Source organism: Mixophyes fleayi, chromosome 9, assembly GCF_038048845.1.
Source record: "Mixophyes fleayi isolate aMixFle1 chromosome 9, aMixFle1.hap1, whole genome shotgun sequence".
In the NCBI taxonomy this organism is placed as follows: domain Eukaryota; kingdom Metazoa; phylum Chordata; class Amphibia; order Anura; family Limnodynastidae; genus Mixophyes; species Mixophyes fleayi.
Window position 1 is genome coordinate 22,739,520 of NC_134410.1, and position 26,634 is coordinate 22,766,153.

At 38.5% G+C, this 26,634-nt stretch overlaps 1 protein-coding gene across 1 annotated transcript; it reads right to left on the minus strand.

Annotated features, from left to right (window-relative positions):
- Positions 1-1,708: 1,708 nt before the first annotated feature.
- Positions 1,709-25,198, minus strand: LOC142101529 (olfactomedin-like). The gene is made up of 6 exons (XM_075185983.1): positions 25,161-25,198; positions 9,112-9,235; positions 5,137-5,289; positions 3,448-3,663; positions 3,173-3,323; positions 1,709-2,631 (listed from the first exon to the last, which is right to left on the minus strand). The coding sequence occupies exons 1-6, from the start codon at positions 25,196-25,198 to the stop codon at positions 1,808-1,810; spliced, it is 1,506 nt and encodes a 501-aa protein (XP_075042084.1). The 3' UTR covers positions 1,709-1,807.
- Positions 25,199-26,634: the final 1,436 nt, after the last annotated feature.

The following is a 26,634-nucleotide window of genomic DNA, read 5'->3' on the forward strand; positions in this document are numbered from 1 at the left end:
TCATATTTATAATGATTCCAATCCACAGTGATTTATGAGCAGATAGTATTTAGTTTATTATTAGTTTATATATTATGATTATATGTACACTTTAGTGTTATTTAAGGTTCAGGTTATAGGAAATGTGTCATGTCTGGTATCATTTTAATCCCCCATTCATCAGCAGTTGTCCGGTTCTTTCCCCGAAGAGATCACACATTGCATACTCTAGTTAGTGATGTTAGGGAATAAATACTTAAAGTTATACTGACTGTAATACGCAAATAGACTAGCTTAAACTGGTTTCTGGGCGGAAGAATCATCTGGAATGTTGACCCTCAGCCTTGGCAGGGGTTGTTTAAACTAGCCTATGACCTGTTTACACTGGACCCACCTGAAGTCTGGACTTATAGAAGCAAGCCACATCATCTGCATTGTTCTCTCTGTAACACTGAGTGTATATAATATAGCTGTGCTTCCACTGGTTTCAGTCATTCTCTGACCACAGTATTCTGGAGTGAAATAATGTTCACTGGTACCTGTGGGAGCGCGGTATGTATTTATCTCTTTTTGGTATTGGCTGTACTGTATTATAATCATGTATTGAATTGTTAAATTATTGCATCTGCTAAAATAAATTACTTTGTGTTTTGGAAACACAATACAATCGTTTATGCAATGCTTATGTGAAAATGATAGAATTACTTTAATAACTTGTACTTTTATTCTCTTAAAATACTGATTTGTTTAACCTCATTTATGTCTTAAATTAATCATGAGAGTAAAGGGATCAGAATTGTCTATATTACCTCTGTCACCTTTGTGTGTTTGAAACTTTTTATTACATTGCTCAAAGTGCACCTAGAAATATTATTTTCCACCAAAGTGCATTTGGAAGGTGCAAAATGAATCCCATTAAAGGTAGAAGACAAGTCCTGATTTACACTCTCTCAGAGCAGGTACAAAAATCAGGTCCTTTTGGGGAGGAGAATGGAATCTATTTACGCCACTGTTTCAAATAGAAACATTGCTTTGACTCTACTTCTGCCTATGTGCTGAGAGCATAGAAGTATACCGTATGTTTGAGAATGGAACTTGATCTCCTTTCATTGGACCAGTGATGTACAAATAGATTTGGTACTCTTAGCACATTTCGACAATGCTCTCACTCAATGCATTAGGGTAACATGTGGTTTGGGTAGAAATGTGAGCTTTCATATGCTAGTACATCAAGACTAAGCTGCTCATATTCACAAGTCAAATAGTTTATTTTCCACTTACAATGACAAGTAAACCCAGAGTTTGTGATTTTATTTTGGCTTTTAAATCATTTGCATTTCAACAAACATCAATGTTACTGATTTATATGCGTGTCCTCCACAGCACTAAATTGACAGAGGACGGGAAAATTGAGACAGGACAGAGACAAAACACTCTATGGAAACAGGAGATAGATGTCATGAAAAAAAACCAAGTAATGGATTACATTAAGTATAAAATAATATGCTCTGATAGTGCTGACATTGTGCTCAGGGAACAGAAAAAGATAATTTATCTCATCTTATGATTTTGCAATGTAAATATCAATAAAATGACAGCATGTTTTATCCCAAGGATATTTCCACTAAAACTTACGGCTGACAATGCAGTGCAGCGTCTATATAACAGGAAAAGTATGCAGAGTGTGTCTCAAAAGTCATGACAGATCTTCACGGGTTTGTTAATCGGGAACATTGATCATGATAAAGGAACGTTAGTAAATAGAGGGCAGGCAACAGACAAGAATTTAAGAACCCTATTAGAAGAATATTTAGACAGACAAGACAGCTCAAGGCTTCATGGCAACATCATAGTGCACCAGATAGCCATCATTAAAAATGTACAACTTGCGCTCATTTGAGTTATAACTGATACTTTGGACCTTCTCAGTCATCTTTTCTATCATGAAGCTTATCCGACCTTCTTTTCCTGTCTTGGTGTCAAACATGTAGAATATCTCCTCCATCTTCTGGTTTACTGAACGAGTGGCATAGAGTACTCCACATATCATGAATGCATTGGTCACACCTGGTTTGTACTGTGTAGTGGTCCAGCTGTGATCCACTGACAAGGTGGCAACATTGACTTTACCCACTACAAGGTTACCAGCACTTTCCTCTGTGGAGTACAAAACCCACAAACCCTTCTCATCAGAAGCAAAATCAATGTCTTGATAGGTAACCCCGGAGTAGGAATAACGATTGTTGAATACAGCTTTAGGAAGAGTCTTTCTCTGATAGACTCCATTGCTCAAACTAACTCTGCACATATCATGAGTGTTGTAGCAGTTGTAGTACAAATTGTTGTTGTAAACAACCACTCCGGAACCTTGGCCAGCAAAGGTGTGATTCCATTTGTTCTTGCTGAGTACAGAGAGGGGCAGGTCCATGGCGTTTCTGTACAATTGTAGATCATACAGAGTTGGGTAGATGCGTATGGATTCTAGAATTCGACCATCAGTATTTAGAGGAGCCACCCAATACAATGACTTCTTAGTGGTGTTCCATGCTGCATCCTTACCCCATGCTCCAGACTTAAACCCAGATCCCTTCCAGTTAAGCTGGAGCAGGTTGGGTTTACTAATACGGGCTAAGCCATTGTGCTGACAAGATCCTATAGGAAGAACAGAGTAATTACATGTAGGAAAATGGATTAAAATAAACATTTGTGTGTGTGTAAGCTCTCCTTAAAATGTACTGCATTGCATTTTATAATCCCTTTGTGTACCACCTCATTATCCTAAACACAATCTCTCCATTTATCCTTGTTGTAATTTATTCCATAATTCCTAATATCACACCATTTAACAGCTTCCTGTAACTCCAGGTCTTTATAATGCCCCCATAAAGGAGTAGGAAACCCCTGTCCAGAAGACTCGTCAACGGCAAGACGTAGGTAGTTTCAGGGTAGGATGTGAGTTTATAATGTAACTGTGGGTTCCTGAACCCTTTAATAATGCCACCCTCAATTACCACCACATATATTGTCTGCTCAAAAGTACATGACTTTTGTTTTAAGCTGGCAGTACAAGGAGGGAGCCCTGTACTTTATATAATCCCTCTTTGAAGCCCTTATTATTCCAAATAACCATTGCCAGAAACTTTCACAATTAATAAATATGCTTCTTGTTGTGGACCTACATAGATCTACTCACCTAGGGGTACTGTAACAGGTGCTTTCATCTTGATATTTTTCTCGCAATCCACAAGGCGTTTCTTCAGATCCTCCATGTCCCTGTGAGCTTTCAGAACATTGTTCTTGTCAAGAGTCTCCAGCTCTCCAACAGTCTTAGAGATGTTCTTCACCTAAACACACAAATTCATGATCACTTCATGTCCAAAGTCTGGTATCCCAACATATTTTTTCTTTCATCTTCTTACCCTCCCTTATGTTCTCCTCTTATATGCTTGGCCGTAGGATGAAACATACCTCCGTGTACAGGATTTCCACATGAGCATTGCTCCCATTCAACTTGCTTCTTAGCGCCAAGATGAAAATCTCCATGTCCTTTATCTCTTGCTTTAGAACGTCAAAGTTGATTTCTACTAGACCTTCAGGACGCATCTTTTCCAAACGTTCCACTCTCTTGGTTAGATTAATCAGTTTTTCCAAATAGGAGTCCAGTCTAATATCCTGCTCTTGTATCTGTAGAAAACATGAGAGGAAAGTGGAGCAAAGTTGATGGTCTGAATATATATATTTTTTTCAACAGATGACTTAGACCAGGCCTGTCCAACCTGCGGCCCTCCAGGTGTTGTGAAACTACAAGCCCCAGCATGCTTTGCCGGTAGACAACCAGTTGATAGCTGGAAGGGCATGCTGGGACTTGTAGTTCCACAACACCTGGAGGGCCGCAGGTTGGACAGGCCTGACTTAGACAGACAAGACCTTAGCTGCCAGTAATGCAGATACAACTGCTTCCACCACCAACCTACCCTAGCAGAGTTCAGACCATAGAGATAACTTCATCTTATACTTCCCTTTTCTCTGCCTTCTGCTGGAGCTGTGAAATTATTTGGCTTTCACTAACTGCACTTGTTAAAAAAATGAATTTATACCCATGAATAAATGGAACCGTACAGAGAACATGTCAACTACACATAGGAACAGATAAGAAGCCATGTTCACATATTCACTGGGCATCATTCTTCTTCAGGGACGTTTTATTAACATAAAGCATCATCTGTGCTATTGTAATTGTGACTGATGGAAACCCCTGATGTTAAAGTGTACGGAGCCAATATCAGTTCACTAGACAGGAGTGACATCATCACTGAAGTGTGAGTGTCTCATGTTTCTGATTCTACAAGGACCTAATGAACTTACAGGCTGCATACTCATGGATATTGTTTTATCATCAGCAGTTTGTGCAAATGTTGCTTTGTTTTAGAAATAGCAGATCAATCAATTATTTAGTCCCCATGGTTTTTAATCTATGACCCTTGTAAATTCCCAAATATTACACATTTTTCATGTTCTGAAGCCTCACATAATGTGGGAGATACAGCTGTCACATTCAAGACTATATCATCTCTTGTGCTTGCTCCATACTATGAATCGCTTAAATTGATAATCATGGGCCTGATTCATTAAGGATCTTAACTTAAGAAACTTCTTATTTAAGTCTCCTGGACAAAACCATGTTACAATGCAAGGGGTGCAAATTAGTATTCTGTTTTGCACATAAGTTAAATACTGACTGTTTTTTCATGTAGCACACAAATACTTGCTAGCTTATTTGTACGCTGAAATTTAAAGTTGATATTTGTGTGCTACATCAAAAAACAGTCATTATTTAACTTATGTGCAAAACAGAATACTAATTTGCACCCCTTGCATTGTAACATGGTTTTGTCCAGGAGACTTAAATAAGAAGTTTCTTAAGATCCTTAATGAATCAGGCCCCATATCCATATAATACAATGCCAACCATTCTATACACCAAGGTGTTAACTGACTAAATAAACAACTATATCAGAGCTTAAATATAAATATAAATAAAAATAAGGCTGTTTCTCTGCTGCAGTAGTGCCCTAGACCTGTTTTCCATAGGCCTATATGGCAGTTCAGGTTTGCTGTCACCCCAGTATCCACCACACAAGGGATGTTTGATCTCACCATTTGCATTTCGTCCTCCACGCGGTTATTCAAGTGTAATGTCTCATCCTCCAAGGCACCCACTCTCTTGGCTGGGAAGGAACTGTCTGGTAGAACAACTTCGCACACACAGTGGTCTTTCCCACTTAGCATTCCTGTAGCATTTTGGACCACCTGTAGAAAGAAGACTGAACTTCATAATATGATACATACTGTACATATTAATATAGATCTATTAGGAAGTGCTATCGTAGAAGGGCTATCAGCTCAATCACAAAGCATATGCTCTGAATGTCTAATGTACATGTCAGCCAAACAACCAATAGAATGTCTTCATGTATCTCCTGTCTATTGAACAGTTAGCTGTCACCCATTCATATAAAAACCCTATATCTCCAGTAGAGCCATTGGGCCTGAGTCATTAAGGAGAGCAAAGCATAAAAAAGGAGTAACTTTGCATGTGTTCAAAACCATGTTGCACTGGAGGGGGAGGTAAATTTAAAATGTGGTGACAGATTTATAGTTAGGGTAGCGCCTGTCCTAGATCAACTTTACTTTTCAGTGTAAAAATAAAGCTATCAAGTATTTGTTTGCTACTTGAAAAACAGCCAGTATTTAACTAATGTGCAAAATAATAAACTAATTTGCACCCCTTGCATTGCAACATGGTTTGTCCATTGCAACATGGTTTGTCCAGGAGCAAACTTACTCCTTTTTTTTCTTTGCTCTCTTTAATGACTCAGGCCCATTGTATATAATAGAAAAGAGAGCCTTGAACACCAAGAGCATTTCACTGTACAATTCACTGTAATGTTTTTTTTAGTAAGGAGCTTGAAGCCCTCTCCTCCAATCTGCCAATCACACAGCATGGCATTTACTGCAGCATCTGACCAGCAAGAACATACTTGCTTAAAACTTTCAATATAAAACAGTCAATAAAAGAAATTGTCATCTAATAAATGGTAAATTGTAGTAACTTGTTATCGTGAGATAAACATTTGTGAGATGATAGATCTGAGAGTATGGCAAGATGCAAAGATATACAGGTATACTCTACATTAGATGGGGAATAGTGTCACATAATATATGTGGTTATAACATTAGCTTTGCAATTCTAATAATTCCATCCTATAGGCATGCGTATTTTCAGTGTCACATCCCTCTGTCACTCACTGCAGTCCAGTCATTCAATTCATATACTCCATGTTCACCTGTATTGCATCACACATAAGCCCACCAACATAATGCATCTGGTAAGCAAAATATATATCATACTGAACATATATATATATTGTCATTTTATTCATAGTTGAACATACAGGAGCCTTTGAGCATGTACATTGTAATATAATAACTTATAGGTACAGCACACAAGATCACATTCTAAACATAAAACACTGGCTACATTCTTCTCTGAACACACGTCAATCAAAAACTCACCGTACATACATGAAACTATTGATCTGGTTTAGGGGCAAATTGATATGATAAATAATGAGGTGATATATGGATTTATTCCATTGGTTGTCTCTAATATGAGTTAGCGCTAGAATCTGTTTATAATGCATGTTATCAAATCAGTCTGCATTGAGCATATGTTTTAGCTTGCTTCAGAATTGTTCATGGCAGTGATGGAGAACATCTTTTTCAGTGGGTACCACAAGGAGTCTGCAATTTATGGGGCCCGATTCACGTCCGAATGCAACTTACATGTAAGTTTATGTGTTCAAAAAGTGCAAGGAACTTGTGCGTCTTTCCAACAGTTTTCAAATCCACGCACATCTTAAGATACGTTTCCATTTGCATCTCGAAGGACGTACGCTCTGCCTTAACACTAAGTGCCGTACGTAGACACACAGAACAACAGAAACGCACAGAAAAGCGTATGTACAATAAAAACTCACATCAGAACACATAAAACTTTTATTTGATCATAAAATAACAACTGTTATCAATATAATCATTTATATAAATGTTAGTTTTCAAATATAATATTATTTTATAGTAATTATATAAAGATTATTTCAATGTGTACTGTACATACAATGCGTTTTTATAGTCTTATCTATCTCATTTTACATATATTTGTTCTGTGATAGCTAATGGCAAGCATACGTGTAACTCCTATGCTGTGTCAGTCATCACTATCAGTTGGCATTTACACCAGCCCTGTAGTGGGGGCAAATAAATTGGATAAAGCCGGTGAACTTTAACATGACAGTCATTTTGTGAGCTGTACCAATATTCAAGAGAATGCAACCTATCAATTCATTAGTTCGCAGTGTCATTATCATGACCTTTTACCTCAGTGATGGCACTGGTATCTACCGATATTTAGGCTGCATTCAAATAAATGTTACTTCAGAACACAATATGGCTGCTTCCACAGTGGTTTTATAGGCAACCGGTATAGTCTACGATTGGTTTTCATGACCTGTCTCCCAGACAGACAGATTGCATGCAGTTACCCTTACCTCCCGACAATTGAAATGCATAAATTGGGACTTTTGAGGGTTTGGATTCACCCCTAGACTGGATTTCTGATCCCCCTGAAAATAACTCTAGAGTTACCCATAGCTTACAGCACAAGCAAGAAGATATTTCCTAATTCTAACAAAAAGAAGAAAAAAAGATGTATGTAACGTTGGTGCCCAAGAACCGATGACATTTTTTAATGTGTCGATTGGATTTCGTTGACATGGATAAAGTATGAAAATCTAAATAAGATAAAGTCTGCTCTGATGGAAATAAATTGTAACGATCCCACAATAATTAATATAAATATACTCCGAAACAGATATAAAACATAACCTCTATTAGTAACCATTAAAATTAATTAAAAGACAGCAAAATATAAGTGAAATGTGTACTAAAATAATATTTAAAGCTTGCCATGCATGGTTTTTATTCTATTAATGATATAGTTTAAATAGTATCCATCTGCTACACAACCTCATGTAAAAGATATTAATCCTATAGAGTAGCTGGATTTAAGATGTAATAAAAACCTATCAGATGGAGGTCTACTACAACCTCCGAGCTATAGGTTTCTAAGGAAGAAGACAAAACTACACTAGTTGTTACTGGACCCCTTTACCGTGTACGGTCTAAGTAAAAAAATAATTCAGAGGACACCATTAGGACATTTATAATAACCAGCAGTAATGAAAGTCACTAGTAGATTAGATGAAAAAAAGTTTACAATACAAGTGAAAAATAATCATTAACTAGGATGAGACAGCAATCAGACACTGGAACTTATATTAGTTGCAGGCACCATACATTTAGAGAACTGAAAAAAATAAATAAATAAATATATATATATATATATATATACAAGTTAACCCGTGCATGATACTCATGCATTCTAGTCAAATCAAGCTACTTAAGGTGTTAAAAAGGTTCTTGTCATGCATTTGGGCCATAGCCCAGGCCTCAACCACCAACCACTCCCCACTGTCACCCCCGGCAACCACCAACCACTCCCCACTGTCACCCCCGGCAACCACCAACCACTCCCAACTGTCACTTCTCTTTCAAGAAATATATATATATTTTTTTTAAATCTTTATAAACACTTTTAACAATTAACAAATTAAATTAACAAATTAAAAATATCTTAGTATACCAAATTTCAGCCCTTTCTGATTTTTTTTTCCCACACACACTAAGAATTTAGTAGGTCAGTGTATAACTCCGCCCAGCAGGTGGCGCTGCAGCTTGGTTTTATCTTTTACACACACACACACACACACACACACACACAGACAGACAGACTAACACACGCCACTAGACATTTATATATTATATATATATATATATATATATATATATATATATATATATATATATATATTTTTTTTTTTTTAAAGTTGCATGGGAACATTCTTATTTTGGATTTCTGTCTACACTTTTTTCCCTCTGTGTTGGTTTTTCAAATGTCCACCACAGGGTCCAGCACCCTTTCATAGTGACTTTGAACCATGACCTTCTCACCAGCCACAGGCATTCCTGCGTCACCGGGTCAAATTCTTCCCAGGACATCTCTCTGTCCTGTGCGGAGTCCGGCTCATTTTGAAAGCTGCTGGTGGCCTTATGCCATCTCTTCATCAGGAAGCGCCTGAAAGATGTCGTTAGAAGGTCACAGGATAGAGTGATACAAAGACTCAATGTGAAAGAGAAGAAAAATTGCAATTAATGAAGCACATTTGTAAAAAGTAGAGTGTGCTGGATTTGTGGCAGACGCCAGTGTTGGAGCTGTCTGTAGCTGGAAATAGCTCCATGACATATGGAGAAAAGGCTTCGGCCTTTGTGTATTTCTCTGCAAACCTTGGAATAATTTTGGGGGTTGATTAACACTTGGCTCAGGCCTCGTACCCAGTGACATTAATTTACATGCATTTTACTAGCATTTTCTAGCGATAGTAGACTGCACATCAACAGGGGTGATGCAAGAAACCAATGTTTCTATTAGCATCAAACCCACTTATCACTGTTACTAGTGTTTGTTTGCTAACATTGCTGTAGCATTCCGGATTTCAAAAGGGATGATGTACCACGGGTAAAATCCCGCAGTGAACTCCAAATGCTTGTAGCAAAAGCATATCAGCTGCATTTGTCTTTGACATGCGTTTAACACAATGCCATTGGGTGCTTGGCATAACTGTGGCTTGCAACAACTTTTTCCTGCGGAAAACAGTTAGAGTAATATGTGTGTTTTTTTTATATATCAAAACTGACAGAAAGGTCATTGCACATCAACTGAAATTATTTCTATTGTTGTAACAAGTTTTGAGAAGGGTTCTCTTAATTTGTAATTTTAGAGTTCAGAATTTACCTGTATGTACAGATACCTAATGACTGTACTAACTGTGCCCCATAAGAGATCTGAATCTGTCAGTTCTGTCCAATTTGGTCATCCATGTGTGTAGTCAAACTCGAAACAGATTTTGTCATTTGTCAATAATAGCATCTGCTTGTGTGTGGACCTCATTTCATAAACTAAATTTTTTATAAATGTGCTTTCTTGTGTTTGAACAAAATAGACTCAGATTAGATGTACATGTTAACCCATAATATACAGAGATTCTATAAAAGAGGAGGAATGGAACATTTGTGTTAAAGCTGCATTCCTGGTTAGCATGGAAAAAATTAACCTATCCACTTCGCCCATCACCGGAGCTCTGTGAAAAATGGCTTCACAATAGTACCCACAGGGCTGTGTGATGCTGTTGAGGGGCGTGGCTGTACAGACCAATACAAATGCACAAACACGGAACTTGCTTCTTATTGGTCCACCAGCTCACACCCATATCAGCGGCTATTTTAAAATAGTGAATGGTAATAAATTAAACAGCTAACCAGGAGTGTTGCTTTAACTTTTCTTTAAGATTGTCCTTGATACCCCATATCATATAATTTTTTTCCACTAATAGCTCATCTTCTTATATAATGAGTGAAAACTGGGTGGGGACCATGATAGATATCACTGTACTATTCACGCATATTGTAGTATTTCCTTCTAATTGAATCAATGCTACATAATTATAAAAAAATGATATTTTCAAGAACAGAGAATGATGGCCTATAAAAGTGTCTGTTTACTTTAGAAAGCAGAAGAAATACTTTTAGGGGACTATAAATAGTACATTTTTACATCCTAAATAAAGACCTTTTAAAGACTATAGGGGTAAATTTATCAAGCTGCGAGTATCCGACGGGTTTGAAAAGTGGAGATGTTGCCTATAGCAACCAATCAGATTCTAGCTGTCATTTTCTAGAATGTACTAAATAAATGATAACTAGAATCTGATTGGTAGCTATAGGCAACATCTAATCCTGAAACTCGCAGCTTGATAAAGTTACCCCTATAGTGTCAAACTGTACAGTCCTTCCACTGAAAGCATTTTTTAGAATATTTTTAGATTCCTCCCTTTTTATAGAATATCCTCTACAGTATTCAAAGTGGCAGAGAGTGAGCCAGAGAGGCAATATACATATATAATATAATTTCAAATCACATTAAAGCTTTCTGTCTCATTTTCAATGGGAGCTTGTCGAATGGAATATTCCAGCCCACAGACTTATGACTAGTGTTGGTGTTCTGGTGGCCAATTATCTGCAATTAGGGGAACAAAAAAAACAAAACATAAAAAGTAATCATGAGAATTCCAACATGCCAACAAAGAAAAATTGACAAAAACTACACACAGAATATAATCAAATACATTGTAAAATGCAATGATATTTACATCTAATATTTTAAAGTACAATGTTTTCTAAGTTTCTGCATAAAATATCAACATTATATAAAAAAAATAAGCTGCATTTCAAGGAAGCAATGTGTATTTCCACGCACTTATAACTAGACTAAGTTTTTCCATATTGTGAATATATAAGAACTGATTTATCTATGGGCGAAAAGCTCTACGGCCAGCAAAGTCATATTTTTGTGTGTTTTTTTTAATATATATATATATATATATATATATATATATATATATATAAATATATTAACATTTTTACATTTCTGTCTATTAATTTTTATTTTTACTTTAGCTTTACATTAGTGCAGATGCACAAGCTGGCAAGCCAGCTCACTTATGCACAGGTCTGCAAAGACTGGCCCGGTAAAGTGGTAAGTTTACTGTTAATGCTGCGGCTTAATATTGCCGGCGCACAATATTTTTGGGGGCAAATTCCTTTGCAAAGGCAAATTATACCACTGGAAGTAACAATTATTATATCTATGTATTAATAGCAAGAGTACAACTATTATGAGTGACTTACTTCTATGATATCGTTGTCTGAGCAGGGCACATCATATACCAAATTAAAGATATTGGTCTGTAGATTTGCATAAAAATATTGGCTTTGCAATTGGTAGCCTCGTTTCTGAGTTATTTCGCGAAACGTCCAACCACCATTTACAAGAATGCATTACCATTGTCCTCTGGAAAATGTGACAGTTGGCAATACACCTGTGCACCTACTGGTTGCTCTGGAATCTGTGACAGCTAGTGAACTCTCCCTATGCACCTGCTGAGTGACCCGAAGCATGTCACCTGCTGGGTGGTATGGAAACTGTGACAGTTAGGGAACTCTCCTTATACACCCGCTGGGTGACATGGAACATGTCACCTGCTGGGTGGTATGGAAACAGTGACAGTTATTTGCAGTCCTGCTGGGTGACCTGGAACATGTGACCTGTTGGGTGGTCTGGAAACTGTGACAGGTATTTGCAGGCACATATATATGCACGTCTTGCGGGGACCATGCCCAGCAATGTAACTTCAATGGAAGAACTTATATATTGTAATGTATAAAGAAATTATTTAGTTCCTTTAATATATTGATTGATAATATACTTATTTAATAATTATACTCCGTTGTTAAAATTTCTACATGTAATGTAGTGTATAAAAAAAAGTTATTGAATTATGTGAATAAAGTAATTTAGACATTACATCTAAGTTCAAGTTAAGGCGGGTTTCTCTATTTATAATGTATTGGTCAAAACAAAAAAAACTGGAAAACTCCAGTTTTTGCTGGAAATAGGTAGTTTTGTTCATTAATAAATCAGCCCCTTAATTCTGACCAATTTATATTCATTTACAAAAACTGAAATGTGTTTTTTTTACAAATCCTCCAGCTATAAGTGTGTGGAGATCACCATTTTTTTTTTTTTTTTTGGTAGAGTAGGCAAAGGAACGTACCACAGATTTTTCTTTCTACCGACACACATCTTGCAGGCAGCCATTTCTTTGGAGCCCTTTACGGCAGACATAGGGTTCTGTACTTTCAGTGGTGGTCGCTGTCAATCTCCTGAGCTCCCGATAACAATTCACAGGGTCCTTCTTTTGCAGCGTGTCCTCCCTAGATCTGTCGTACGCAATCACGCTAATGCTACAAGTGTAGCTATAGTCGGTGATGGCTGATACACAGATATAAAATATTTACCTAGAAAATATGACTTTCAATGGAGTATTGGGCATTTTTCGCAAATTTGGGTAGGGTGGTTAACTCTGCACCACTCCCTGAGAGTCATTGACAAATTGCAAAATCTCAGGTCCCACAATTCTTTATGTGTATGCCCACTTCTATGAATACACTTCTATTAAAATAGAATGCGCCTAGTTTTGCAGATTGGTGAATGCTTTGTAAAAATACGATAGGTGTAAACAGTAAAAGCACCAAATCAAGAGAGATTGGTATATAATAATTGGAAGGCTTTACCAAAATTCGGAAGTATCTTGTGTAGGTGGTTTGACTCTCCTTATGCCTTGACCTCCATGAGGAGACTGAGCATAGATGACTGATCCCGCGGGCACCCATGCCAGGTGACACATATTGCACGTTATTAGACTTAAATTCTACTGTTACATGTTTTCTATGCTTGATTGCAAGTTCCTACACATTGGGCATGATTCATTAATGAACTTAAATTAAGAAATTTCTTATTTAAGTCTCCTGGACAAAACCATGTTACAATCCAAGGGGTGCAAATTAGTTTTCTGTTGTGCACATAAGTTAAATACTGGCTGTTTTTTCATGTAGCACACAAATACTTGATAGATTATTTGTACACTGAAATTTAAAGTTGATATTTGTGTGCTGCATGAAAAAACAGTCAGTATTTAACTTGCATGCAAAACAGAAAACTAATTTGCACCCCTTGCATTGTAACATGGTTTTGTCCAGGAGACTTAAATAAGAAATTACTTAATTTAAGTTCCTTAATGAATCAGGCCCTTTGTGTTCATAAATATGCGCACCTCATGTTTGCCATATCCGTATTTATTGGTATGTGATGTATGTCATTTTAATAGATTTCTTTTTGTTTTTTCACAGTTTATTTACAGGCTATCATGTTTGTATTGTACTGCTCAAAAATACCAATAAAAATACTTATTTTAAAAAAGTGCCAAATCAAAGTCCATCCTACTACCATTTTAGGATCCTTTTGTTAATTTAAACTCTCAGGTTTTCTCCGAAAATATTGCTTAGTTGAGCTTCATTTATGTCTTAAATTAATCCTGAAAGTAAGGAGATATCAGAACTGATGGTGTGTTTGAAGCTTTTGATTACATTGATTGAAGTGAACCTAGATATATGCTTTTCCGCAGTAGTGCAACGTGCATCCCAATATAAGTAAAAGGACTTAATCTCCTGAACCTCAGTGGTGAAGGGGAATTCAAGGCCTTGTGGGGGATATAATTGCCCTGAGCCTTCCAGAAATACAGGGAACGCTGCTATTTATTATACTTCATTATTTTATCTTATTTAAATAATTCTATACTGTAAAATTAAATCTCTTTTCTGCACTTTAGTGCAAAAGTCGATGAGCCTGTGTGCCAAACCTGCGCTTTGCAAGGAATGCTCTCGATCTACCTAACATGTCCATTTGCTCCCCATAAGCACCACCATCTTGGCCAGCCAATCCATGCTCTTCCTTGTAAAACTGGGCAGGTAACCAAAAATAGGCATCTGATATCACAAAAGCTTTTGGGCTGCAGTTTTACAAGTTTCTGGATTTTAAACGACCCTTATAGTGCTGGTACAAGGATAGAATGCTCTAGGTGATGTGCGACAATCAGTACCCTGGTTAATCTCGAACCTGGGGTGATCAGAATGTAAAACATTTTTTAAAGCCAAAACTGTAGAAGAAAATACAGTAGAGGGAATTACATTGCTCTCTACAGTCCCACTGGAATTGATGGTGTAACATTTAAAGGGAGGCTCAGTCTCACAGCACCTCTGATATTGTGGCTCAAAATGGCTGCCTCAACTGTGTGTAGGCAACAAAATTTTATCAATAGATGTATAAGGTAAATGTATCAAGCTGCGAGTTTGAAAAGTGGAGATGTTGCCTATAGCAACCAATCAGATTCTAGCTGTCATTTTATAGAATGTACTAAATAAGTGATAACTAGACTCTGATTGGTTCCTAAAGACAACATCTCTACTTTTCAAACTCATCGGAAAGTTGCATCTTGATACATTTACCCCATAGAGATAGATAGATAGATAGATAGATAGATAGATAGATAGATAGACAGATATATAGATATGTGATAGATAGATAGGTGATAGATAGATAGATAGATAGATAGATAGACAGACAGATATAAAATTAAGACTGCATTATTGAATGGTCCTATGTATGCTATTAAGTAATTAGTAGTTCAATTGCCACCTACATGTTAAGAGCCACCTCTACATAGTATATGTATAATTGCTGGAAGCACTATATTTTTAATTAATTAAATAACTATTAGTGAACCTAGATTAAATTTTAATACAGTCTTCATGTAATATACAGTATGTATGTGGTTACAGTAATTTATATTTAAAAACGAACTAACACGTAATAAAAAGTGACCGTGCACTTGCTGGTGCCGTGCAGCAGTTTGTCATGGGACTCCGCCAGTTCTGTAGTATAGAACCAACAAATTCCTCTTTAAATGGTGGCTTGGGGGGGGGGGGGGGGGAGGGGAGCGAGATGGTCAATCACAAGCCACAATCTCTTGATTGCTGCTCGTGATCGGCAGTCCTGCTACTCAACACCCCCCCCTGGGTTTTTGTTCACATTCATTCATCAAATGCAATACCGAATTGTACGCCAGTTTTCACACTAATTTGCAATGTATGCAGTCTGCACGGTATCATCAGTGCAGTGAGACTGAGCCTCTGACAATGCAGACCACCAAGTCTGAGTGCGGATTTCCTACCCCATGTTAGATGAACATGCTGCAATATACAGCAATACAGAGTATGTCAGTGCACCCCGGGAAGTTCAAATAGCTCAGTTAAAACATATTTTACTGAATAAATGTACCATATTTAAAATATCCTATAATTCAGCTACTACTGTTTATGTGCTCAGAATGATCAAATAAAGCAACATGATCATTATCAGTGCATACATAATCAAAAGTATTGTAAAGTATAGTAGTAAAATCATTTATCCTCTGATAATAATAGTAATAATAATAATAATAATAATAATAATAATAATAATAATAATAATAATAATATCATCATACAGTGCAGTGTAATCATTATCTGTGTAGAAACTCAGTATTATTGTACAGACCAATGAGATCATTATTTGTAGATATATAGCATTGAGCAGTGATTATTATCATTAGGCTATAGAAAATCCCTACCACTCTATTATAGAAGAGATACTTACATAGCCAGCGGTGGTGTGGAGCAGGACCAATGTCAATAGGCAGAAATACATCTTTAATCGGAGTAAACTGGATGTGCTTTAGAGCCGCAGTGCTGAGGTTTATATACTCTAGTTCCCCGTCCTTCTTACTAATTAGGGCTGTGTTATCTTGATCCTAAAATTATATGTTTGTTATGATTACAGGGTGCAGTGAGCTTATATCAATGGTCAGTTTGTAGAAAGTGGGATTAAAGGTATATAGTGACAGGTGTCAGGGATTATGGCGCATGGTTTTCCAAGCTCTTCTGTACCACACCCACTGTCATTGATAGCATCTATTGTTCTGTATTTTTTTGTATTCAGCAGATTGTGGACTATGTATGAAACCTATGGGATAAACTGTATTTTACTCTCATTTTTCAATGCATTGTTTTTTGTTTTTTTTACATGCAATATATTTCTGGTCTGGGCAATGTACACGTATACCCATCTGTGAAGTTGGTGGGTCTTGAACCAATCTGTAGCCAAAATTAGAGCACTACAACATCCATAGGGGGGTATTTTATTGTCAGCGAGTTGTTTTTTTTTTTTTTTGCGTGTTAAGTCATTTTAACGCAGTTTTTTATAATTTTCGAGCGGGTTAACTTTACCTGCAATTCAATTACATTTTTAACGCTACTTTTTTTTCATGAAACGGTCCTCTCGCGCTCCAGTAGAAGGTCTATTAAAAGTATAGGGTGTGCGAGAGACAGCCGCGTTAAAAGCTATTCAATTGGTTTTTAATGCGGCGGGTAAAACAGGCAAATATGCTGTATTATCTCGCACCTCCTTGGTTTGTGTTACAAATAAAAAACCTCTGAAAAGTATTTGAAATCATGTAAAAATGTTGAAAAAAAGTTAAATGTATGTTTATCACTAATGCCTAGCTTGTGTATGTTGATTTTCTTGTGAAAAAATAATGAAATACATTTTTTTTTTTTTTTTAAAAATCACTAATTATATTTATGTATATTTTTGGTACAAATATGAATGTAGTAATATGTTTTGACATGGCATAGATGATTGTATGTTAAAAAATAGTTCAATTAAAAAATATGCTAAAGAAAGTACTTAATTGTAGATATTATCAATGTTTAATGCAATCTAATGTATTGAAATGTATGCAAAACCTTTTTTTTGTGTTAGACATGACCGTGTTAAAACTCCCCTTCACTCCCCTAAAATCTCGCAAACACAATTTTTAACGCGCGAGGGCAGCGTTCCCTCTTTTTCAATTGAATTGCACGAGCTTTCCCACTGCGCTAACTCAAACTGTCGCTATTGTCTGCCAAAACCCGTAGGAGATTTTTTTTTTAACATGGCGGGGAAAAAAAATCTCGCTAACAATTGAATACCCCCCCATAGGATGACTAGTAGTATCTGTAGCCAATTAAATCAATCAATGTCCACAGTTCTGGAGCAAGTGGTAGCCAATAAGAGCATTAGAACGGTTAGTGGAACTCACTAATTTAGCCAATTAGAAACCAAACTGTGGTCAGTGTGTTAGAACATTTTTTTCTTTTTCAAATGTGATTTAAATCAGTAACTTATTATAGCCAATTAGAGCATTAGAACATTCTAAACGGACCCAGTAGATAAACAGAGAATTAGACTAGTCTAGTCCAAGAGTAGCTCAACTGTAGCCAACTTTTAAGCCACAGTTTACTTATTATCACTTCAGAACCACAAAAAATGCAGACCTGCATTGCTAATTTATCTGTCCCAGTTTGGTCAGTGGAACTACTCCCCAAAAATCAACCTGCTCCTATTTTTTTAGGGTTTGCACATTTAAACAATTTCCTGAAGAAGCACATAAAAGTGAAGTAGAGCAGGAAGATCAGCTGTTGATACAAGGACCTCCCTGGATTGGTTTTATTTGCAGGCACTTTTATGTTCACAATTGTGTGAATGCAATGGCTAACATCTGTTCTGTCTTGTAAACAGGGCCGGATTAACCCTAGGGCTAACTGGGCTACAGCCCAGGGGCCTCAGGCATCCAGGGGGCCCTTCAAAGTGCTCAACAGCATTATTGATTGGTCAGGGGTGGGGGCGCCCCCGGCCCGATCAGTGCTGCTGAGCGCTTTCACTGCAGTCCTTCCCCGGCGCGCTGTAGTCTCCTTACTGAGGAGATCTCGTGAGTCTCACTCTCACGAGATCTCCTCAGTAAAGAGCGCACAGCGTGCCGGGGAAGGACTGCAATGCCAGGAGAAGGAGGTAAGTGCCTTGGGGGCGGCTCGGATCACCGGAGGGGTGGCTCGGATCATGGGGGGGGGGGCCCTCACGGGGAAATGGAGGCCCTCTTAGCCCAGGGGCCTCCATTCCCTTAATCCGGCCCTGCTTGTAAAGGCAAGTTTGCCTTTACAAGCCATCACCACTTTAAATTTTCACTGCACAGTCACCAATATCCGGCGACTTGCAGAATACGGAGAATGATACATTTACCCCCAGGTGTGCGCATGCTCAGTTCAGACCAACAAGTGAATGCAAGGAGTGAGAACCTAGGGAAACAGGTAAAAACAGTGACCAGAATGATAGGTAGCTGCTGCATCGTGTGACACATTTACTATAGGATGATTGGATGCTGGAATGTTAAATTGACAGCAATGTGCGACAGTTTCAAAACACCTAAACTGTTTGTGGTTTAGTCAAAACTGCCAGAAGAAAAGTAATAGTTTTTTTTTTAGATATGCTTCTTTCTGATTGGCTAGATATCTCAAGCATACTGTGAGAGCTTGAACTTTCTGGCCATTCAGAACATAAGAAGAAGCATCACTGACTAATGAATTATGGGAGCAATCATTATTTATTAATTTTTTTGGGACAAAATTAATTTACAAATAAGTTATGAGAGCAATTTTTATTTTACATTATATTAAGGGGGGATATAAATGTATTAGTGTAATCATTGTAAAATTAATATATAATTATATTAAGGGGGCAATAATATTTGATTGCTAATGGGGAAAATAATTATACATGATGGGGGTGACATTCATGCTGCACACATGTACCACTACAAGTGCCCATGTGCATGCTGATACTTGTAGTGTGCAGCATAAATGGTGCTCCCATCATGAAATATTAAGTGTTGCCCCCATCATTAGATGAAGATGCGTCCAGGTCTGAATGAGTAGCGGATACGTTGATAACAGACAGACCCCTCAGACACTTACATCCAACTTTCTCACATGTACAAAAACATTTTATTTTATATGTTAGGAACGCAATTACTATAACGCATCATTTAAACTTAACCTGGCTAATACTGCAGGAACGGCTTCCCGACATGAATACAAAGAAAATTAAATATTTGCTACAACACACTCTGCAAATCCCAATCTATGGCTGGGCGACTTTAAAAGCCAACGCATCTGAGAATGATTTTCAAACCTCTTATTACAAGAGGTTTGCTAGTTTGGGTGTTCATCATCATCATCATCATCCCATAGTTAGACCTATCCATGACCCCCCACTGGGCTTGGTATGCAAAGATTTTTCAGACTACTCACTTAATATTAATAAATAGGCCCCTAAGCTTGCTGTCCTACACATATATTTCCCCATCTTGCTTTCCATAGAAAACAATCTGTCTTCCTAATAAAAGTAAAAAGTAATAGTTTGCAAAAAATAAATAAAAAGAGATTTTATATTATCTCCTAGAAATAAGTTGGGCTAGAGGGAAAAGTAGTTCATGCCCCAAGTGTCATACTTCCTTGTCATAGTCCTGGACTTACCCCAAGTACATTAGTGTATACAATAAACTGTGATTTACATTATACAGCTATATAATATCCCTAAGTTCATTGGAAGGCTCGGCAACCCTTTCACCTCAGACTAACTTACTTTTGTGTCTTGTCATACTCGCACAATTGGCATTGAATGAGCCCATCTACAATCTTGGGTGCACCATTGCTGCATTCAAAATGCCCTATTGCAATACACCACTGAGGCTATTTGGGACATCTATAAAAACTGGTACGAAGGAAAAGATGACGTTGTCCATGACAATTTAGTTAGATGTTTGCTTACATTTTCTAAACCACACCAGAAAATGTCAGAATATGATTGGTTACTATGGGCACCGCCACTTTCCATAAATGTCTCTCTGTCTATGTATAATCTTTAAACTTTACCTGTCTTTATCCAGTCCTAGAGGATCTTGCGCCTCTATCTCCATCTCCTCTATCTGCCTCTAATCAGTCATAGAAGTTCCTGAATCCACAATAAGTTAGCTGAGTGGGTGCTGTAACACAACTCCTCATCTGTACACCAAACATCCCATTGTGCACAAATTGTATAACAGGGATTATCTGATTAATCTTGGGACACTTGGCAGGAAAGTGCTGCCTGTCCTTCCTCCAGTGAATGTATAACAGAGACTAGAGAAAATATGACTCTCTTTGTGAGCACAGTTTGTACTGATGTACGCCAGTGACAATGTCCCTGATACAGTTGGTTGCAATATTGGGTTACTGAAGGAAGTTATTGGGCAACACCTTGGTCATACTAGTATTGTTTGGAAATGTTTATTTTATTTGACAGTATGTACAAATCAGAGTTTTGTTCTCAGAACTTGCACTGTGTAATCCTTCCATATTCAAGAAGTTGGTTGCACCATTTGTCTGAGGGTGTGAAAGGAGAATACAATTTTATTCTTTTCTGTAAATTTTTTTTATACTATGCATGCACACTAAAAAGACATATGTATACACCTGTACCTAGATGTACCTAGTGTTTGGTGTATCCTTAACTATTATTATTATTATCTTTAATTTATAAGGCGCCACAAAGGGTCCGCAGTGCCATATATGACATATTTAGAAAACAGTGACCCATGACACAACATGATACATAAAGAACAAAATATGAAAAACAAAAATATGTAAATACACACACACACACACACACACACACACACACAGGTAACATGGTAATGCAAATCAAATTATTTCTGGGACAATGAGTGAAAGTGATAGTAGAAATCAGCGAGAAGTATGCCGAAGCTTAAGAAAACAGGGCTAGGGAAGCAGGCCAAGAGGTGCAGAGGGTGATGGAATAGTAGAAGGAGCACACAAGGAAAGAGGGCCCTGCTCCTAAAGGAAAGGGGGAGACCTAAATATGGTGGTACTAACTGGGGGAGAGAGCCAGGACAAGGGAGTTAGGAGGAGGACTGATAGATTGGAATCAAGAAATGAGTCTAAAGGGCACGCTTGAAGCCTTTGAGAGTAGATGCTAACCTGATGGAACATGGAAGATCGTTCCACAGCTGGGGAGCAGCCCGGCAAGTTCCTGGAGATGGGAATGGGAAGTAGTGAGGTGGCGGTCACAGGCAGAGCGGAGGGGGTGGCTAGGAGAATAGGTAGAGATGAGATTGTAAATGTAGGGAGAGGAGGATTGATTAAGAGCTTTAAATGGGAGAGTGAGAAGTTTAAATTTAATTGTGTAGGCCATGGGGAGCCAATGTAATGACTGTTGGAGGGGGACAGCAGAGATAGAGCAGAAAGAAAAATGAGGCAGGCACAAACATTGAAGATAGACTTAAGAGGGTCAAGGGGAGAATCAGGTAGGTCAGAGAGTAGGAGGTCATATTAGTCAAGGCTATAGATTACAAGCGAGTGAACAAGGGTTTTCCTGGCTCCTGTGGTGAGAAAGGGTTGTATCTTGGATATATTCCGAAGGTGGAAGTAACAGGATTTTGAGAAGGACAGAATGTGAGGTTTGAAGGAGAGGGAGGAATCAAGGATGACCCCAAGGCATCGGACTTGAGGGACAGAAACGAGGGTAGTGTTATTAACAAAAATAAAGAGGGGGGAAGGTGGGAGAGTCCTGGAAGGGGGGAAGATGATAAGTTCAGTCTTAGAAATATTGAGTTTAAGGAAGCGTTGGGACATCCAAGATGAGGTGGCCGAGAGACAGCAGGAGACAAGAGACAAAAGGGAAGGGGAGAGGTCAGGGGATGAAAGATAAATTTGGGTATCATCAGCAAAGAGGTGGTACTGGAGGCCAAAGGAGTGGATGAGGACACCAAGGGAGGAGATGTAGAGGGAGAAAAGCAGGGGGCCAAGAACAGAACCTTGGGAACACCAACAGGTAAGCGAAGAGGGGGGGAATGTAGAGTCATGTGTAGAGACTGAGAAGGAGCAGTTGGTGAGCTAAGACGAAAACCAGGAGAGGACGGTGCGTGGTCAACGGTATCGAAGGAGGCAGAGAGGTCAAGAAGGATAAGAAGGGAGTAGTGTCTTTTGGATTTAGTAAGGAGAAGGTCATTAGTGACCTTAGTGAGGGCAAAGCCAACCACGTCTTGTACTGGCTCAGCATCAGGAAGAATGCCAGACTCTTCAGGGAGTGAGGGAGATCACCTCTATTTCAGGGAGTCTCCTTGACATTCAGGGAGAGTTGGCAAGTATGCTGTAACAACTGAGGGCCTCAATTAGATTAGAATGCAAGTTATCCAGACAGGGTGGGCTGAGAGAAAATCCTCCCAGAGAGACTTTCTGGATGGTCCTAGCAGCAAATGCCCACCCTATGAGAAAGTAAGAGGAGGCGTTTTAGTAAAGTAAGAGAGCAGAATATAATACATGTGACCATCACAGTGGGAGAGAGTTTTCATGTATCCAAGTGAGTCTGAGTTCAGAGAAGGAGGCTCCAGAACCCAGTGCAGATGTACCTGTAGTGAGATGGGAAATGGTTTAAAATAGGGTGATGCTGACTGTGATCGCAGAGGAGCCCATTGAGGAACTGAGATCCAGAAGCCACACCAGAAGCCACATTATACTGAGATGGCTGTAACAGAACAAGTATTGCAACGGTGTCTGTTCCATACCGATCTTTGATAAATGGGCTTCCCCATGCAAAAGTGGGGTTTACTGGTGGTAATAGTAGTGCTATTATGAGAACGCTCTGATTTATTGGGTGATATGAAAACCCCACATCACCGACTAATACACACATTTTCACCCTTTAATAAATCAGCCCTTGAGTAAAGGTCCTGCTATCAATGAACTTTCAAGAGACCGATCCCAGAACTGTTTTGAAAACAGAGGACAGACTTTACACATGTTTAACCTTGATTTTACTTCAGGTGGAAGAAAATTTTTAATAAAGGTTTCTATGTATGAAGAATTGCCCATTTTGACAGTGGAACTCTAGAAGTCGAGATCTGGGGGTAAATGTATTAAGCTGAGAGTTTTTCCGGCAGGGTTGAAAAGTGGAGATGTTGCCTATAGCAACCAATCAAATTCTAGCTATCATTGTACTATATAAATGATAACTAGAATCTGATTGGTTTTTCAAACCCGCTTGAAAACTCTCAGCTTGACACATTTACCCCCTGGAGCCTTGCAGGGCTTCAGTATGTATTGGAAAATTGCTTTTGGGACAGCAGTGCCAAACGGAGAACTCTGAGCCTCAAGTCGAGTTGGACACAATTTATGCTTAAAACGTAAGTGTAAATTGCATTCTTTTAAAAAACGTAGTTTACTCATTATTCAGAAGCGCACATTTTGTGCTTTTTTATTGGAACTTACGTCTGACTGTACATGAGCCCCTCTGTGTGCAGTTGATTCTTTGGTATTTGGTAAAATGTGTTTATTTATTAAAGGGGTTGGGGGTGGAGGGCTGAGGCTTGGTAGGCAAAGATTTTTCATGCTGCTAGTTCAATGTAAATTGAAGTTATTTGTGGGGGTAAATGTATCAAGCTGAGAGTTTTCCGGTGGGTTTGAAAAGTGGAGATGTTGCCTATAGCAACCAATCAGATTCTAGCTGTCACTTTGTAAAATGTACTAAATAAATGATAACTAGAATCTGATTGGTTTTTCAAACCCGCCAAAAAACTCTCAGCTTGATACATTTACCCCTTGGTGTTTAATGTTTCTAGTATAATTCTTGAAATTGCTATTGTTTTTATACTATGCACTGCGTGGATGGTCCTCCAGGTGGTAAACATAGAGCAGCAGACTAATGGGGAAGAGTACAGCATCCCCTTTGGAACAAAACTATACCCCTAGGAGACATACCCCTAGGAGAACTCTGATTTTGCAACTGCAATGGCTACAACTTTAAATATTAATCTGGAGTGAAGAGTAATAAAAAGTTTATTTAGTGAGATGTTCTGGCGCCCGATTTACTGTTCATTTTTTGCACTGCACCACCGCCAAGTTACATCATTTGCTGTAAAACCTACATGTGCGGGGACGCTCTGGTTATTTATGCCCACACCCAAGAGCTATCCAGGACAGAGAAGATAATGCAGGTGAGGAGGTGCATCACCTATCCATGCACCCCAATACCACACACAGTGACAGAGGGTAACACATATGCAAGACAGAAAGACACAGCAGTGAGATGTGAAGAGATTCAAAGTGACGGCAGGGGGTATATTTACTAAACTGCGGGTTTGGAAAAGTGGAGATGTTGCCTATAGCAACCAATCAGATTCTAGTTATCATGTATTTAGTACACTCTAGAAAATGACGGCTAGAATCTGATTGGTTGCTAAAGGAGTAAGAAAGAAAACCTGTGTGCCACTAAATTGTTCTTTTACGAGAGGTGGGAGGTGGGCATGACTCATACAGTCTCCACACATCAGCTTGAGTCAGGTTTATTATTATTGAGAGACAAATTGTAGCTTCATTTTAACATAACTTTCAACTTCAACCATGTGGGTAAGTTCATCCCTCGCGTTCTTAAAATGTACCTTTTCTATACAAAGTAACCGTAAGTCTATTAATTTTTAACAATGGTTGTAAAGTTGCAGGATTGGCTTTGGTGATGAGCTAGGTATTCTTTTCCTTTCCTCTCTTTGTCTACCCTTGCTTTGTGTGCTGTCTCTTACCTTCTGTTATCCACTTCTTCCTCTGCAGTGCTATCCATATTTCTTAACGCATATCTATTTATACTCTTTTATTCTTTCTTTTCAATGCCACAGCTACTACACACAGACAATGACAGTGAACATAAACAGAACATGCACACTGTGCATGAGGAGTGAGGGAAATGGATTCTTGTTCCTGTTACTAAGTGTAGCTAAGCTAATGTGCCGGAGTGAGAAAAGTAGAGGTGAAAACGTTTCCTTTATTCATTCATCATGAGAGATGCTCTGGTTAATATTACTTTATATCACATTGAGAGATGGCACTGTAATGTATTGCACAATTTCTACACCACACCTTGGCCCCATTTATCAAAATTAGGTAATCAGGATGATTTTTTTTCTTATAAAGAACATATTGCCAGGGCAATACTCTGCTGCCCCCTGCAATACTGTCTTACCGATTTGCCAGACTAGTCTCTGGGGATATTTCATATATATTCACTGTCAATTAGATCACAATTTCCTCAGTCTCCCAAGCCCGCTGCCTTGTTGTCACACTTGAGTCCGCCCTCTGATTTATTCCTAGCATCCAATATCTCTCCCAGTCCTTTTGCCACCTTAGACATATTGCCAGAATATGCCCTTTTTTTACCCAAGATGCTTACAAAAATCTTATCCATTTTCTCATCTCTTTCTCCATTCTCTCTTATCCTTCTGTGAGAAAGTACAGTATTCACAGGAATCTGACACAGGTATGCTGAACCATTTAACTGTTTATTTAGCAGTTGTCAGGATAGTAAACAGTTCCAATGCTGGTTCAGCAGTCATATCCAAAAACAGTACACAAAAATCCCCACCACCTACATCTGGCTAGACATTACTTCCCTGTCTGCAAGCCGGCCACTTACTGGCATCGGTGGTCCCACCCACACATATAGACAGTGTTTTTATCATCCACCCCAAGCACTACAAACACATCACAACAAAGTAAACCAATCACACCCATGTGGAACACCTGTGTGTGTATGTGCTAAAAGAGTATCCCAGGGAACCTTTAACCCTTTCTGCAGTCTGTTGCTGCAGACTAGTTGTGTTTTTACCAGTTCCCTTATAGGGGAACTGTGGCAAATATGCCTCTTTGCCACACTTCCTTGACTCCTATCTAGCCTTCCCCTCGCCAATCTATCCCCATTTCAATCCATTTTAAATGCCGCAGCAAGACCAATCTTCCTCTCATGCCACTCCACATCTGCTACACCACTGTGCAAATCCCTGCATTGGCTTCTTGTGTCTTCCAGAATCCAATTCAAATTAATCACCCATATTTACAAAGCTCTCAACACCACCACCTGGTTTGGGGTACTGTCTTGGGCCGTCAGGACTTTGTCACTACTGTAGGAACATTTGGGAATTATGTCACGCTTGACGCTACTCTGCTCATAATGAGGAGGCCGCATGCACCCAACAGTGGTTATTCAATAGGCTGCCTGCTTAT

Bases quoted from the DNA above. Each gene is read 5' to 3' on its own strand.
- LOC142101529 (XM_075185983.1), bottom strand. From the start codon at position 25,198: ATGGATAGCACTGCAGAGGAAGAAGTGGATAACAGAAG. The intron at 9,236-25,160 runs GTAAGAGACAGC...GACATCTTTCAG, and splicing joins GAAGAAGTGGATAACAGAAG to GCGCTTCCTGATGAAGAGAT. The intron at 5,290-9,111 runs GTGAGAAGGTCA...TTCTTTCTACAG, and splicing joins CGCAGGAATGCCTGTGGCTG to GTGGTCCAAAATGCTACAGG.